This window comes from Mesoplodon mirus (genome assembly GCF_964341445.2).
Source record: "Mesoplodon mirus genome assembly, chromosome: 11".
Classification (NCBI taxonomy): Eukaryota; Metazoa; Chordata; class Mammalia; order Artiodactyla; family Ziphiidae; genus Mesoplodon; species Mesoplodon mirus.
Window position 1 is genome coordinate 57,154,617 of NC_138987.1, and position 16,193 is coordinate 57,170,809.

The 16,193-nt window shown below is 47.1% G+C and overlaps 1 protein-coding gene across 4 annotated transcripts; it reads right to left on the reverse strand.

The window, feature by feature from the left end:
- Window positions 1-228: 228 nt before the first annotated feature.
- CSRNP2 (cysteine and serine rich nuclear protein 2) lies at window positions 229-16,084 on the reverse strand. Of its 4 annotated transcripts, none has more exons than XM_082635193.1 (6): window positions 15,841-16,084; window positions 15,021-15,155; window positions 10,685-10,921; window positions 9,150-9,409; window positions 5,285-5,581; window positions 229-3,723 (listed from the first exon to the last, which is right to left on the reverse strand). In XM_082635193.1, the coding sequence occupies exons 3-6, from the start codon at window positions 10,833-10,835 to the stop codon at window positions 2,803-2,805; spliced, it is 1,629 nt and encodes a 542-aa protein (XP_082491319.1). In that variant the 5' UTR covers window positions 10,836-10,921; window positions 15,021-15,155; window positions 15,841-16,084; the 3' UTR covers window positions 229-2,802. The 4 variants fall into 4 exon arrangements, with proteins under 4 accessions (XP_082491319.1, XP_082491316.1, XP_082491318.1 ...); XM_082635190.1 differs by having other exon boundaries at window positions 15,021-15,193; XM_082635192.1 differs by lacking the exon at window positions 15,841-16,084 and adding an exon at window positions 15,560-15,620 and having other exon boundaries at window positions 15,021-15,193.
- Window positions 16,085-16,193: the final 109 nt, after the last annotated feature.

A 16,193-nucleotide genomic window follows, 5' to 3' on the forward strand; every position in this document is an offset into this window, starting at 1 on the left:
GCAGGGCAGATCAAGGCCTGCTTCAGCTGAAAAGGTATGTTAGGGCATATGATGCAAGTAAAGCTCTTGATGCTCCAAAGAATGTTCTATTTTTCCACCATAAAACATTCCTATTGTTAACATTAATCCTTAACTGACATAATTGGTTTTATATACAATGCTAGAGAAGCATCTTTTCTCTAACAAGTAACTGACTTGTGGTCTGCCAAGATAAAGAATAACACACCATTCTTTTGAATATTTCTTTAATATTACATTTAAATATTCTCTTTAAATACAGCATTATCACAATGTAAAGGACCTAAAAGGCAAAAAAAAAAATTTTTTTTCAGAGAACCAGACAAGCTTTGGATTCACATTGAAAATACTACCTGTGTACAGTATGTGAGAAAGGAAATTGGAAAATAATTAAGCGTTGTAATAATCATTTTTGATCTAGGCCTAGACTAAGTGGGACTGAAGCTCTCTGCCTCTGTGATCAGAGGCCTAGCCTTTCTAGCAACCATGAACTATAATTCTGTCCAACTCAGGTAGCACCAGAAACGAGATGGATCAGGTTTGTAGAAGAGGCCCTTTGCTTGACAAGACAGTTAATGCTAAACATTAATATTTAGCATTTAAAAGCTTTGGATAGGTGAGTCAGAATTGCAGAGTTAATGAAGGGATGGACTTATATTAAACTAGTTTTTCAGAAAAATCAAATTATCTTGGGAGGTTGGCAATGAGTCTAGTTAGATGCAAATTCTTGGTTTGATCCCAAATGTGTGTCTCACTGAACAGGTGAAATCCACTCCCTAGCTTAGGCTGGAGCCTTCCTAAGGAAGGAATGTATGACGCTCACCTTCACCTTCCAACGCAAACTTCTAGAAACATTTTTCTCCAAATTCCCAATTAAACTTCAGTCTTATATCTGAGGGGACCAGTCTAAGGTGGCAGAGTATAGCTCAGTTCAGGATAGCACCTAGATCTCAGGTACTTCAGACTCTCAACTCTATTTCGAGACTAGAGGATGGGGAGAGATAAAGGCCTATGACTTATTAACTCCCCTGCAAATGTAAAACCCAGCAAAAACAGGAATGAACGGGAGAGGCAGAATGCGTTAAAAGATGTATCTGTGTTAAGTATGAGGTCTTTCAGGCTCAGTTTAGGTTTGATAGGTGAAATGCTGCTGCGATGTACGTGAAGGTTGCTTTCAGACACCAGGGCCTTAAGATCCCACAAGAAAAGGCTTTATGATTTATGAGCAAGATAAGTAGGAACAGTTACCTCCTCCACCAAAAAAAAAAGTTTTTTACTTTTTGTTTTCCTGGTTAATAACCCAATAGCAGTAATGAAGCATGGTGTAAAGGAAGCTAAAGAAGAGTGGTTTGCTCCCTACTGCCCCCCCCTCTTCAAACAGAGGCCACAAAAAAAGAATGAAATAAAAAAGGCAAAGATACCTTTGCCAGTAAAAAGAATTCAGTGGCGTTCAATGGAGGACATCCTGGAACGTAAGCAGGACATGAGAGAACAGGAACCATATCCCCCCTAATTCAGGTACACACTGAATCTGAGTCCCACTCTATAGACCTCAAAGGTTACAGTCAGAACTTGACTTCTTCAGAACCTGGAGGTTGTATGTAGCATTTAAGAACCGGTTTGGCTTCCAATCTTTATATATCGAGATGGGAGGGATCCAATAAGCATTTGCAGTTATTGGGGGTGAACAGTATAAGAACATAGTATAAGAACTCTAACCCTGTATATCCAAGAGGGACCATGAGGGCAGATACAAAAAGGAAACAAAAACTAGTCGGTGAACTTGCCACATCCTACATTCCTTTAAAGCTCAAATTTCTCAAACTGGGGTGGGGGTGGGGGTGGGGGACAACCTGGGTGAAAAAGCAAGCGTGGCACAAAGTCATCTTCCCAGACAGCAGCCTGTTCCTGCTGCCGCCTCTGGACACAGGTTAATGCTCTACACAGGCCTCCCATGGGATGTGTGAGCCCCAGACTAAAGCTGCCTGATGGACCTGGGGTTAGACACATACAGAAGACTCAGGCTCTTGATGCCACATCCCCAGCCAATCTAGCTCTTTCCCTTCAAAGGAAAAAGGACAGAGGGATAAAAAAAAAACACAAGACCAGTTTAACTCTAGTACCTAAGAACATGTGAAAGAAACAATTCAAGTTAAGACCAGGAATCCCCAGTGTGGGGAACAGGTCAGAGAACACCAAACATGTCAAATATTAACTTATTTACCAAATAGGGGCCCAGGGAACGCAGGTTAAATTTTTATAGATCCTGGATGTTTTGTACAGAAGCAGAGACCCTTTCACCCCCTCCTCTCTAGACTCAACCAGCTGATGACTGCAACTGTATTATTATGATACACCAAATTGGGATATCAGAGTAACCACTGAGGAAAATGAGCTTGTTCCCCGCCTGGAGCTCAGGAGAGGGAAGGGGCTCTTTCATGCTGTTCCAATTGTTGTGTTCTGGTCCCTACGTGAACAGCTGTTTGAATTACCCAGCTTCTCCTGTGAGATCGTAGTGTGGTTCCAACGGCCCAGAAAGCTCAGTATGCAGCCTCCTCTGCCCCAAGACTCTATCCCCAGATGGAGCTGAGGCTGGTCTCCTTGGTTCTGTTGGCCCTTTAAAAAATACTTGTACAGACAATCCTTTCCCATCCGTTCCCCAAAGATCCCAATAAAATAACATGGGAGCAGCAGCTGCTTCTACAGTTTTGTTTTTGAAATGGTGTTAGATAAAATAAGGGAATAAATAGAGAATGGGCAAGAGGCATAATCTCCATCCCCGTGTCACACTGCCAGAGGGAGCTCCAGGGAGGGCTCTTCAGGGGGCCGGTCCTCACTCTGCTGTGCGGTCTCCACCACACAGCCCTCTTCATTGTCCGTGCGCGAGGGGAGGTTTGAGGGGGACCAAGAGGGGCGGAAGTCTTCATCCTCAGGCTCCTCGGGGTTACGATCTTCGGGCACTAGCGCTTCTAGAGTGGATGTTTTCCCCACCTCTGACTTACAGAGGGCAGCCGGGTCTGTGGGGCCACAAGCCACCAGTGAGGTAACCGGGAGAGAGAAGACACTCAGATCCTTCTCCTTGGGGAACGAGGGCGGGACTTCTTCTGTACCAGGCTCTCCTTTCACCCCCAGGACTGGCCTCTGCTCCACCTGGTAGTAGACCAGGGGCCCACTGTTCAAGTAGGATGGGTTGTTCACGGCTGAGGCAGTTGGCTGGTCCGAGTTCTCGGCAAAACACAGCACGGAGGAGCCTGGGGGCAGCTGAGCCTGGATGAGGATGGGGGCTGTCAGGCCTGGGCACAGCTCTTCGGGGACAGCCAGGGGCTCCTCCAGGATGCACACGCCCAGGCTCTCTATGCTGGAGTCCAGGCTGGCACTGGAGCCGCTCGAGTCCTCCTCCGCCTGGAGCCGCTCCAGCTCCTCCGCACTCTGCAGGTGCAGCACCGCCGTCTCATTCTCGGCGATGAACTCCTGGAAGTCCTGTGTCTCTGAGCCCTGTGCTGCCGCTAGGCTGCAGCTGGCAGCGGGGGAGGGCTCCTCGTCGGGGGCTGGCGGGCGACTCACCTGCCGCTTGCTCTCCAGCTCCAGCTTCATGATGGTGTGGAGGTAATGAGTCCGGACCCGGATTGGGTTGAATTCAATGCGCCCAGCCATGTTCCCACAGCCGTCCCGGGAGCAGCCACATGGAAAGGACATGCGATCCACCTGAGGAGGGGACAAGGAGGTTGAGGCCAGATGAGATACGAGACGTTAGCTGGGGAACACAGGGAGTCAGGGTTTGAGGTCCCCTTACAAGAGAAGCAACCAATTCAAAACATAACCTGCAGCGTGAGCTACCGGGGCACTAGATGGGAGTTACCAGACCACCTGCCTTTCCATTCTAGCACAACCACTAATTAGTAGTGTGGCCTCAAGAAAGTCATTTCTCTCTCAAGGGCTTTGTTTCCTTTTCTAAACAAAAAGAAGACAAAGATCATGTCAAAGGGCCCTTCCAGTCAAAAGACCAGAGATACCTCTCTGAAAGCTGACAGTTCTCAGAGAAAAGAAATGTGTATGCCTCAGAGACTTTTCCAGAACCTACCTACTTTATTAAGAAAACAAAAGGCCAGGGCCCAAGCCTACTGTGTTCTTTGATGACGGGCATGGGAAAGGAGGTAGAACATCTCGCTAGTCCAAAGCAACACATAATGGGGAAACTAGGCGAAAGTGCCTTTGTTTGCCAAGGTACTATAGTGAAGGTTCGAACAAAATAACGGTCAGCTTTTCACTACCTGCTTCATTTTCCCCTGATGGTTGGCCAGCTTGCTTTGGAAGCAGTTATCAAGATAATTAACTTCTACACCAGGGATAGCTGGAAAGGAGACGCTTTCTACCTCCTTATCTCCCTTTTGAATCCCCCACATGAAAACACCCCATACATATCAAAAATAAAATTTAAAATGTGAGAAGACAAGTCTTCTGTACAAATACAGTGTCTTCCTATGAAATCAACTTCTAGAACTCTCCCTTCCAGTTCTTAGGAACAATCCATTTCTTAGGACTGTCCTCAGGTCTGTGTATAACAGACTGATTCGTTACGGGACTCAGTCTGAAAAGCATTATCTGGTCGGACCTGCTACAGCTATCGGATACCAACCTGAAAATAAGAAAGAAAAGGTTAGGATAAATCCAACCACAAGGACTCAGCACCACAGCCTCAGTATACAGGTTCCAGATAAATTTCATTCTTTGGGATGGTACTGCCATTTTCAGTTGAGATGTGTCTTCCAAACTGTCCCTTGTCAGAAGGCCCTCTGGGGGATGATGCTTTCTATCTTTCAGGACACTATGGATTTAAGCCCAAATCTGATCCTGAATTAGATTCTGAGGACTGTTCTGATTTTTACAAAATTGGGGTAGAGGTACTGTGAGTAAGTGTTTTTAGGACAAAATCTGAAGGCCTACCTCAGTTCTCTGCTTCCATCTACCTCCAGGAACCGGTCAGTATTCAAGGGCAGCTATTAAATATTAACCTCACTAACCCTGCTCCGCCGCGTGCCAGCAACCGCTGCCTGTCACCTCGGAAGTGAGATACACAGAAAGAAAAGATCACTGCTATCTCCACAGCCTAAGAATCCCGTCACACTTGTTTTCTTTGTTGGTGGAGCAGGGCTGCAGAACTGAAGTGTTCACCCGTGCATGGGCATCTCCCACATTCACTGGCACCCACACTATACACCCCTGACTCTAGGGTAGATACACTTAACACAGCAAAATGTGGACCGACCTGGCATTTAATCCCAGCCTGGCTACAGGCACACGCTTCCGGGTCACAATACAGTCGACAGTCACAACCACACTCTTCCCGTGACAGTCGGATGGCTCGAAGTTCTTGCTTCTCTTCAGCATCAATGCGGTGGACCCCAGAAGCCCTCAGCAGGGCCCGTCGCCGTTTGGTGGGCAGAGGCTGCAGGAAGAAGTAATCATCCACCTCCACGTTTTCCACATCAATATCTTCATCTGAAACATCATCCAATGTCAGGCAGTCGGCCTCCACCGACTCCACTGTCCCGTTCTTGGTCAGCTGCCAAGAGACAGGAAGGAAGGTCAGGCTCTAGAGCGTTATCAGCAGGAGCCTTCTCACCGGGCGCACCTAGAGCAGCTTGGGCCAAGTGAACTTTCTGCCGTGACGGAGACATCCGTGCAGCCTATCCCGACGCACGTGTGGCTACCAAGCACTATAAATGGGGCTAGTGCAACTGAGAAACTGAACTTTTACCTTTATTTAATTTTAATTATGTATAAATAGCCACTAGTATGGCTGGTGGCTACCGTACTGGATAGAGTCGGTCAAGAGAACAATTCTAGAGCAGGAAGACAGGAAGCCTGTGCAGCTCTAACACCAGCCCTTCAACACAAGGGACATCACCTTTCTGGATCGTTTCTTAAAACCTCTGTCTCACCTTCCCTCCCAGAAGATAATCTTTTCCCACAAATATACCTTCCATTCCCAGGCTTGTGTCCCTTAGCTTCAGCTAACCTGCCTTCTCATACACGGAAGAAGAGAAGGTATTTCAATGGCTGGATGTTCCTTGGATGTAAACAACCTTGCAAAACACCCTTCAGTTTGCAACCTAAAGGACCCCAAACCACACTGTGGGAAGAAGAGTACATTAGGGACTTCCCTGGTGGCGCAGTGGTTAAGAATCTGCCTGCTAATGCAGAGGACACAGGTTCGAGCCCTGGTCCGGGAAGATCCCACATGCCGTGGAGCAACTAAGCCCATGCGCCACAACTGCTGAGCCTGCGCTCTAGAGCCCGCGAGCCACAACTGCTGAGCCCACGTGCCACAACTACTGAAGCCCGGGCGACTAGAGCCCGTGCTCCGCAACAAGAGAAGCCACTGCAATAAGAAAGTGGCGCACCTCAACGAAGAGTAGCCCCTGCTCGCTGCAACTAGAGAAAAGCCCGCGGGCAACAATGAAGACCCAACGCAGCCAAAAATAAATAAATAAAATAAATTTATATTTTAAAAAAAAGAGTACATTAAAGTATAGCACAAGACCACCTACCAGTCTTTGTCAATGGACCTGAATCCCCACAGTGTGAATAATTATCTGTGCATACACAGAAGAGCTTCATTTTATGTGCAGGGAAAAAAAATGAGGAAGTTATTGATGGCTGTCAAGAAAGCCCTCACTTCCAAGCCACGGCCTAGAAGAAATATATTCTTTCTCCTTTCTTTTTTTTTTGGCCGTGCCGCATGGCTTGTGGGATCTTAGTTCCCCAACCAGGGACTGAACCTGGGCCCTCGGCAGTGAAAGCACCAAGTCCTAACCACTGGACCGCCAAGGAATTCCCTCTTTCTCCCTCCTAATCCTTTTTTATTTGGTTTCAGAAAGTCTGTATGTGAGGTAGGGTGGCATACATGATACTGAGTGTACTCTCTGCAGGCAGAAATCTGGGTTCTCTGGATAAGGAGGACAGAGAGCCAGGAAAGGGAATCTTAGTGGAAGGGCAGGCTGAAGACAATCTGTGGCTGGATGAGTTTTGAAAACTCACCAGAGAATTCAGGTAAAGGAACGGAGGCCTCGCACTCCCCAGGGCTCTAGGAGCTGCTAGCAGGATAAAGGCCAAGCTTCTGGCAGGTCCGGCTTCTGTCATCAGCCAGAAAAGTGCCGGTAAAGGAACAGCTCCTGGGAGAGGTGTGACGCAAGAGACCTGGCTAATAAGGTATACACCTGCTGTGTTCGTTTGTTTGTTTGGGGGGAGGTGAGAAGAGAAATGAGAGAAATAAAGTGGTGCTTCTGGGGAGCCCCTAGACTATTATTTCTGTCCCAGGCAGGCCAACTACGAGGGGCCTTTCCACAGACCTTAGCATTGCTCCTGCCTATTTCACCAGGGTTGGCCTCCTCCGAAGCACCCTCCCCCTCCTTGCTATCCTCTCAAAGGAAAGAGATGAGACATGTAATAGAAAGAAACCCATGTAGATATGAGAATTGAATAGATTCTAACAGAGGTGGCATTTCAAATCAGTAAGGAAAAGACTCTTCTAGTCATTAAACGGTATTGGGACAACTGTATATTCTTTTGAAAAAAAAGTAAGTTAGATTCCCAATTCATACCATTCATAATAATGAATTCCATATGGATAAAAGGCCAAAAAAAGTCATAAGAATATTAGAAAATTACAGGTACTAATACTGATGCAAAGCAGCAGCAGCTTTTTTTTGGAGGGGGTGGAAGCCCAAAGGGAAAACAAATATTAGATGGCATATGGGAGATGCAAAATGTATATTTTTAAAGACCAACTGCCTCCCCTATAGAGTGCTAAAGGAAAAATGTCTAAGAAAAGAGTCAAGTGGACCAAAGTAAGGGTGTTCTCTTGACATAGAAAGATGTATTAGATGCCACCATTGTGCTGCTCACTAAATCTGCTTAATAAGTAGCAGTCCTGTTTCTCAGTCTCATTTGCCTGGCTTTGTCCCTAGACCTCCTACAAAGGAGGACACAGAACAGGGTGTCTGCTTTGACACGTCATCCCTCTACCAGATTTAGGGGAGATGTTTCTTCTTAGGGAATAGGAAGAAAACCTTCATTACAAATGATGAGAAGAGTGTTTATTTGCCCAGCTGTTGCTATAGCAGCAGGAAGGTGATAGGGTCAGTGACGGAATTCCTCAGACAGAAGAAAGGGAAGCCTGGATGTCATTCTAGTTAGAAACACAGGTGTAAGTCTTTAGGCGTAGACTTCGGGCGGCAGACATAGCGCTCTCCAAGGGAGACAGCAGCAAGAGCTGGCTCACACACACCCTCTGCCACCAGTTCTCCGACCCTACCACATTCCGGTGTGTCTCATTAGGATTTCACCCGCAACCCTGGAAATAATGCAGCCACCTGTTGTAACGTGGGTCGGCATACTTTGAGCCCAGAAGAACTTGGCCAGGCCTGAAGCAGTGTTCTCCAAAGTTGGAACTAGGAACTCTGGGGGCAATTTTTGCGGACTGGTGGAAACTATGGCTGTGGAGTGCCAAGCAGTGCTGAGAGCAAATGTGTAGCTATGAAGAGCCATCTGAGATGGGTCTTCCAGCCCTGTTCTCCTCCTAAACTTGAAGAGCTGGTGCGGCATCAGACTGCAGGCCCAGTACTATACAGATCGAAATAACTATTTGGTAATGCTATTGTTTATACCTGAAAAACTATCACCTAGAAGCAATGGGAGTTACAGAATCAGCAGGATCCTTTCAGAGGATGTAAAAGATCCAAAACCTGTTCTGTGCATCAGGCCAATGGACAATCATTTGACGAGAAACTGAAACACTGCTTCCTCAGGGTCCAGGGGTGGCAGACTTGAATATCTTCAGGTATTCACACTTTAAACTTTAAAAACACTTGCAGAGCGGGCGAGAATAGGGAATTCTAGGGAAGCCATTTTGCTATCTCGGCTAGACTCCCTACCAGAGACAAAAAGAATGGCATCTCAGACTGAGATTTGAATCCAAATCTGAGATTTCTCACTAGAAAGACATGGAATCTCTATGTACCAAAGGCAACAGTCCAAAACCAAAACAAAAACACCACATGATAGACCTAGATGGTTTCCTGCTTTATCTTGGCACATGGGAAGTACCAGACCCTAGACCCCTTAGGCACCTTCATCTTCTTGGCGTGAAGCTTCTCCTCCTTCAGGTGTTCACGGAGAATCTCCCGATGGTTCACCTCCTGCTCCTGAGCAAACTCACAGAGCGTGTAGCTGCGTACAGAGTTATGGCGCTGGGCCATGCCCAGAGAGCTGCCGCCCTGGCTGGGCACGCTGGTGAAACCCTGGCGCCGGGCAAAGTAGTACACAGTCACCTGGTCAAAGCGCACATTCTTCCTCCGCAGCTGCTTCTGCCGCTTCAGGATGGATGTGGCTGAGAAGGGAGCACAGAAGGAAAACTTTAACCCAGAGATGGCCTGTTTGGGGACCTCATTCTTTCTCATTCATCTAGGCTCTCAACTCTTCTCCAAAGGTGCTCCCTGTATCTAGAGACCTTCCTAATTTTCAAATCTTAAAAGCACAGTGGGAAGGGACCTTGACCATCAGCTGGTCCATACCACTGCCTCCAGACTGACTTCACCCAAACAGATGATCACAAAATCTATTTTTAGACATCAGCTGGGAAGAGAATCTCTAGGTAATCTTTTCAGGATGTAACAATCTACATAGCTTCACTGTCCAATACAGCAGCTACTAGTCACATGTGGCAATTTAAATTAATTAAAGTGAAATAAAACTTAAAATTTAGCTCCTCAGTTACACTGATCACACTTCAAGTGCTCAGTAGCCACATGTGGCTAATGGCTATCATACTGGACAGTGCAGATATAGAACATTCCTATGATAACAGAAAATTCTTTTGGACGGTGTTTTGTTGTTGTTTTGGCCGTGCCACATGGCTTGCGGTATCTCAGTTCCCTGACCAGGGACTGAACCCGGGCCACAGCAGTGAAAATGCCGAATCCTAACCACTAGACGACCAGGCAACACCCCCTGGATAGTGTTGCTCTATAGCAGGAGATGGCAAACTTCTTCTGTAAAGGTCCAGGTAGTAAATATTTTAGGCTTTGCAAGCCATGAGGTCTCTGTTGCCAACTACCACTCAATTCTGCCATTGTAGCATGAAAAGCCATCATAGGCACTGGGTGTGGCTGTGTTCCAATAAAACTTTATTTACAAAAACAGGCAGTGAGCCAGATTTAGCCCACAGACAATCCCCGATCTACAGAATCCGAAGTTCTTTCCAAGAAACTAATTGAACCATAAGAATTAAGAAGTGTGGAGATGTCCCAGTTGTCCAGGCAGTAAGCATTTATGTCCTGCTAGAGCTACAATTTTGTGGAACTCTATAGGACTCTAGTGGGGGAAGCGTAGACTCCTAGACTCCTCCTTCTTCAGTTTAATTCAGCCCATTCTGGAGACTCACAAAGCACAGCACAAGTAAAATCAGCTAGAATAATTCACATTTAATATAAGTCTATGGTATTAGAGCAATGAGGTCCTCCAAAGAGCAAGGCTGAGCTAAGGGTGGGAGAGATTACGAATAAGGGCAAATCCCCAAGCTGGACAAAAGCTGTCTCAAAGAGCTGCAATGGGCTCCAATGCTTGGGGTCCATGGGGGTCGGCAGGGAGGGAGCAGCTCACTCACGCGTGAAGCTGGCAGTTGTGGGAGGATTGAGGCTGTCGCAGCTGTCAGCGCTGTCACTGCTGGAGATCTCATCGTCGGAGTTGGAAACTGATGAACCCACGTCCACATCATCAAACTTCCTCTTGAGACCCGAGCCCGTGAATGCATCCATTGGTTTCAAAGGGGTTTCCTTGGGGAGCCCACCACGTTGGCCCCAAAGCCCCTGCTCACCACCAGTCAGCCAGGTGCATTAGGATTCTGCCCAGGGGAAAAGAGGAATCAGCACTCCTGTCCTAAGACAGACCCCTCCCAAGTCTATACACAAGGCTCTCCCACTGAAGAAAACACCCGAGCCAGCACTGAAGTCTGCTCTCTAGAAACAAGGTCATCTCTCTCCAGCCAGCACTCTCCTACTTTTGTCTCTCCCCAGCCCTCCAGTCTCAGTCACTCTTAGGATAATGAGATGACTAGAAGGCCTTGGCTTCCAAGCCGGCTGGACTCTAGGCCTCATTAGCCCTGGGCTAACAGTAGCTGCTCTTCTGCTCACCCAGGAGAGCTCTCCACGGGGTCAGCAGGAGGGACTGGGGATCAAAGGCAGAATTAGGCTGTGCCTAAACCTAGACTAGATCCAATTATTATTCCTAGTGGGAAATATAGCCTGGCATTTCCTAAAGCGTATCCATTAAATAAACTAGTTCCATAGATATTAATAGCTCTTACATGGAAATGGGACTGCTGTGTCAAAATACTTTAGATAACTGCTTATGGAAGAACTTTTAGAGGCTTTTAATATGCTAATGAACCTGGTGAAGGGTGGGAGGAAATAGAATGCAGCGTTTTGCACCCATGATTAAGGAACCCTTTGTTTCTGGAGTATCTTGGTGGGGGGCAAATGATCCTGGGAACACACGTTGGGAAACACTGCTCTAGCCTTTCAATTTCAAAATACATTGGCAGTCAGGGAAATGCTTTACCCAGATCTTCACAAATGTAAAGTGTCTCACCAGGCTCCTAAAAAGGTCAAATTGGGTTCTAAAGAATGGACTGAAGATTAGAATCTGCACTGGCTTCAAAACCCAGACTCCTTCCCAATTGCCTACTGCTCCATAAAATAGGGCTCAGCTGACCTACCATCACCCTCTGTGCAAGGAAGACGTAGCTTTACAATCTTTGCCCTCTATAAAGAAACCAGCAAGGGCACAACAAACAGCAAAAGGAGTGACAATTTATTCTGGTTACACTGATATGGCAGGCAGTGTTTCCAACATGCTGCCACACAACCAAGGAATCTGGGATATTCCATTTCCCAGGTACAAATTTTTCTCCTCCATCTTTGGACTTAAGTTCCCAAAGATATGAATCTGCTCAGCAGAAGCGCTGTCAAAGCTGGAGCCACAAGTGATGATCTGAAACCTCCCTGCTTTTGCCTCAGTAATGCCAGAATCTCCCCAGACTATGATCTCACTAGTTGCTAATTATGCAGCAGGAATAACAACACTGCCCAGAAAGCCAGGGCTGCATTACTGCAGAGCAGCTACCCAGAATATACTGTGGTGTCAAGAGATGCCTGCTACAGAGCTGTTTTTCTGGACTGTCTCTTGGAAGCGATTTGCCTGCTCTTGGGTCAGCTCTGCACAGTCAACCAGACCTAATAAGTACTTTAGGAACTTCCTAATTTATCTAGCCAGATCTCATCAAAATTCTGCATTCAAGTCACAAGATGCACCTAAGAAACCTGTCATCATAGATCTCAGAAAAGCACATTCCTGAAATAAATTGGCCAGAAAGAAAAAAAAATAATCAAGCACTAGATAAGAATTGTAATTAAATTTAAAAATGAAACCAAAGTATCAATTTTGTTCTTCAGGTTACTGATCTTACCATCAGAGGTCACATTCCTAGGACATGGGTGGGTAAGAATGGAGACAGCCAAGGACTTTTACGGGTTAAGATTTCAGCTGGGCTTAAAGATACCTATTAACTAACAAATTTCTCATTCTATTCTATTATTGGGGGAGGGGAGACCTCTGCTATTGAGTACATATGTGGGTGGAATAAAAAAAATAAAAGAATGTTGACCACTGAATTTAATATTTCCTCCCCACTTAAAAATCTTATCGACCACATGAAAAAGCAGACTGAGCTCAAAATCCTTCTCAGAAAGGACGTAAGTCTGGCTTCAGTTTTAACTGAGATCCAGTTAGTGTTGCTACTAGGAAGTGCCTTTTTCCTCAGCCTGGAAGCACTCGGGGATTGACAACTGGAAGCAAATGTGCACCCCTGTCCTTTGTTCAGGTGTCCCTTTGCTTCCGGTAGTGTGGTTGCCTTTGAATATTTCCTTTAAAGTCCTGCGGGAGGCTGGGTCTGGTGCAAGATCATCTTTATTATGAGGATTCTCCACTGTCTTAACCCCAGGTACCCTCAGGGTATCCCTTCTCTTCAGGTCACTTTTTTTTGTTTGTTTGTTTTTTGTGGTACGGGGGCCTCTCACTGTTGTGGCCTCTCCGGTTGCAGAGCACAGGCTCCGGACGCGCAGGCCCAGCAGCCATGGCTCACAGGCCCAGCCACTCCGCAGCATGTGGGATCCTCCCGGACCGGGGCATGAACCTGCGTCCCCTGCATCGGCAGGCAGACTCTCAACCACTACGCCACCAGGGAAGCCCCTTCAGGTCACTTTTTGTGCACTCTCGTGCAGCCAGGATTGCAGGCTGCTTGTTCTATTCTCTTTCTCTCTTTTTTCTACGTCTTCCTCACTTCCACTTCTGGAATAGAGGTTTCTGGGCAATGACAGGAGGCCGGTAAGAAAGAAGAAAAAAGATGTGAAACCTAGAAAAAAAGTATTTTCCTTAAAATGTCTGAATGGCTATATATGTAAATAACGTGCATATTGACTGAGCCCTCTACCCTATCCAGGATGTTAGCATCACTTTTTCTGCCATTAACCCATTCTTAAAAAAAAAAAAAAATCCGACGATTCTGTCCTGACAACCAATGTAAGTTTAAATTTCAACCCAGCTCTCCTCATCTAACTCTCTGGTGTGAACCTGACTTGTTAAATAAATATGTCCAATGGGCACCAAGAAACCTCCCACCCACTTCCACTGTGGCCTGAAGAAACCTTTCTCTGAAACAGCAACAAGAATGGGTTCCACTTTCCAGTTTATCAATTCAACTTCCTTTCAAACCACAATTAGAAGTCAGTCATTCCCACTTCTCTCAACTATTTATTCATTGGCAGAGGATCAGTGCTTATGTTCAAGAAAAACACTTCTAAGTTATACTCCAAGCACTTAAACCCATACAGAAATAAACACGATGAGACTGGAAATGCAGGTCATAACTGACAGTTAACTGTCAAAATGGCCAACTCAAACAACAAATGCTTTTGGAGAAAATAATGCAAACCTCTATAAAAGTTTTTATGCCAGTAAAATGAAAGGTCAACTGACCCTTTCTAGCTACATGTCTTTCTGTCTTTTCTCAAGTGTTTCTACTAGTTGAACATTTCCCAAAGGTACATGAAATAATTTAGATCCATAGTATACAGAAGTTTTTAAGCTAGCACCAAATAAAATAGGTCTACATATCTGTACTTTAGTATTAGACTTAAGCCTTTTAAGGCCTATGTGGATTCCTATAACCACCCCCAAAAACAAAAGCCCAAGTATGTGAGACCAGCAAAAAAGGAACTGCCCCTCCCCCCAATTTTGTGGATGCAGAATGTATTGACAAAGTTTAGGTAATGAAAGCCTCTCTCATAAATGAGTCCAAAATAAGACAAGGTACATCTCACAGGGGAAGGCCTCTCTATTCAAGTGAAACCCAACCTGCTAAAGGTCAAGGGCCAAAAATCTCTAGTAAGACCGTCAGTGCTACCAGCTGTAGGGTTAGAGGAAGGAAGGCTTGCTGCCTAAGTGTCAGGATCAACCTAAACAAGATGACAGGTCCTGTTTCTCCTTTTACAAAATACTGTGAGTTGCTTCTCAAATACTATGAATTTCGTGGATCCATGTGTCCGTGTGATTACCAGGATCATGAACTTACAAAGTGCTCAAGTGAAAACATCTTGTTTAAACTAGGTATTTCAGGGAAACCCCCCTCCAACCGTCACTCCCTGGTTTTTATCCCTTCACTGACACAAGGTTAGAATTTGGCTTTCCACGTTTAACCTCCCATCGTATGAAGGACACGAGATCTTTGTGGTAGAAATGGAACATGATGCTGCAGGAGCCATTAACTCTCAAGGATATGCAGTCATTTATAACTCTGGCACACACCAACATCCTCCTGGCTTTGGACATTTGCAAAATGGAAAGTGAGTAAAGAAAAGGAAAATCTGAATCAACTATGGATTTACCTTGAACTGAAAACTGCAGGACAAGGGGACACCGTGTCTCTTAGGGATAACTTCTAACGTTTCATACTGAAGAACGGTTTGTGTGTCACACTGCCACTCTAAACCCCTTTAAAAGGATGAATCAAGACCATGGCACTAAAAGGAATGGATGGCAGTCAGCTGCGTGTTTGGGCCTGTGAAAAAAGATCAAGCTAGCAACCAGGGAAAGTGATGCTTTCGTTTTCCCACACAACGCCAGAAAAAATGGGAGACATCAGGAACCTGGGCTGAAAGGACATGTCAAGTCAACAGTTCCCCTTAACGGACACTCCCGCTGAACCCTTCAGCTCCGGGGCACCTTTTCTGATTCCTGCTAACCTTCCCGCTCATTCCAATCTGCAGCCCCTACCCGGTTTCCCATCCCTTCCTGCCTGCTACTCACAAATTCCCAACCACTCCTCCCACATTTTCCTCTATTTCCCCCCTCCCCTTCCTTCCCTTCCCTCCATCGTACATCATCTCCACTCCATTCCGAACTCAACCCGCATCCGAATTCCTACCGGCTTCTAAGCCGCCCGTCGTTCTCCCTCAAGCTGCCCCCGCAGTCCGGGCCCGCGTCCTCCGTGCCCCTCGCTCCCACGCCTCTCCCGACTCCTTCCCTTCCCAGCGGCGCCCTAGCTCCCCGCCCCCCCACCCCCGACCGCTCCCGTTCGTGCCTCCCTCATTTCTGACCCCTCCATCCCCACGGCTCTGGGTTGACCACTCCTCCACAGCTGCCGGGAGACCGATCCCGAGAAAGGACGAGGCGGCACCCTCCGCCCCGCACCCACAGGCCCATTACCGGCTCCGCCGCAGCTGCCTCCTCCCGTGATGGTCTCTGCCACCCCCGCTGCCGCCGCCGTCGCCGCCCTACCCCGAGTGGGAAGGAGGGAGGAGAGAGCGAGTCCCGGGGCCGCGAAGACGGTCTGGGAGTTCCCAAGGCGGCAGGGCGGGGAGAGACGGTGGGTGGGCAGGTCGGCCGGCAGGCGGCGGAGGGCGGGCGGCGCCGGCAACTCGGGCGCCCCCGGCAGCAGCCGCCCAGAACCGCCGCGGCTCCGGCTAACAATAGGCTTTGGCCGCAGCGCTCAGGGTCTTATAGGCGCCGGCACGTCCGACCGAGCCCCGGGACAGGCTGGGAAATGGAGTCTACGTGCC

Excerpts from the sequence above, each read along its gene's own strand:
- CSRNP2 (XM_082635191.1), bottom strand. The coding sequence starts at position 10,835 with ATGGATGCATTCACGGGCTCGGGTCTCAAGAGGAAGTTTGATGATGTG. Across the intron at positions 9,410-10,684 it reads CACAACTGCCAGCTTCACGC|CCACATCCATCCTGAAGCGG; the intron begins GTGAGTGAGCTG and ends CTCCCTTCTCAG. Across the intron at positions 3,724-5,284 it reads AGGCTGGGATTAAATGCCAG|GTGGATCGCATGTCCTTTCC; the intron begins GTCGGTCCACAT and ends TCCCCTCCTCAG.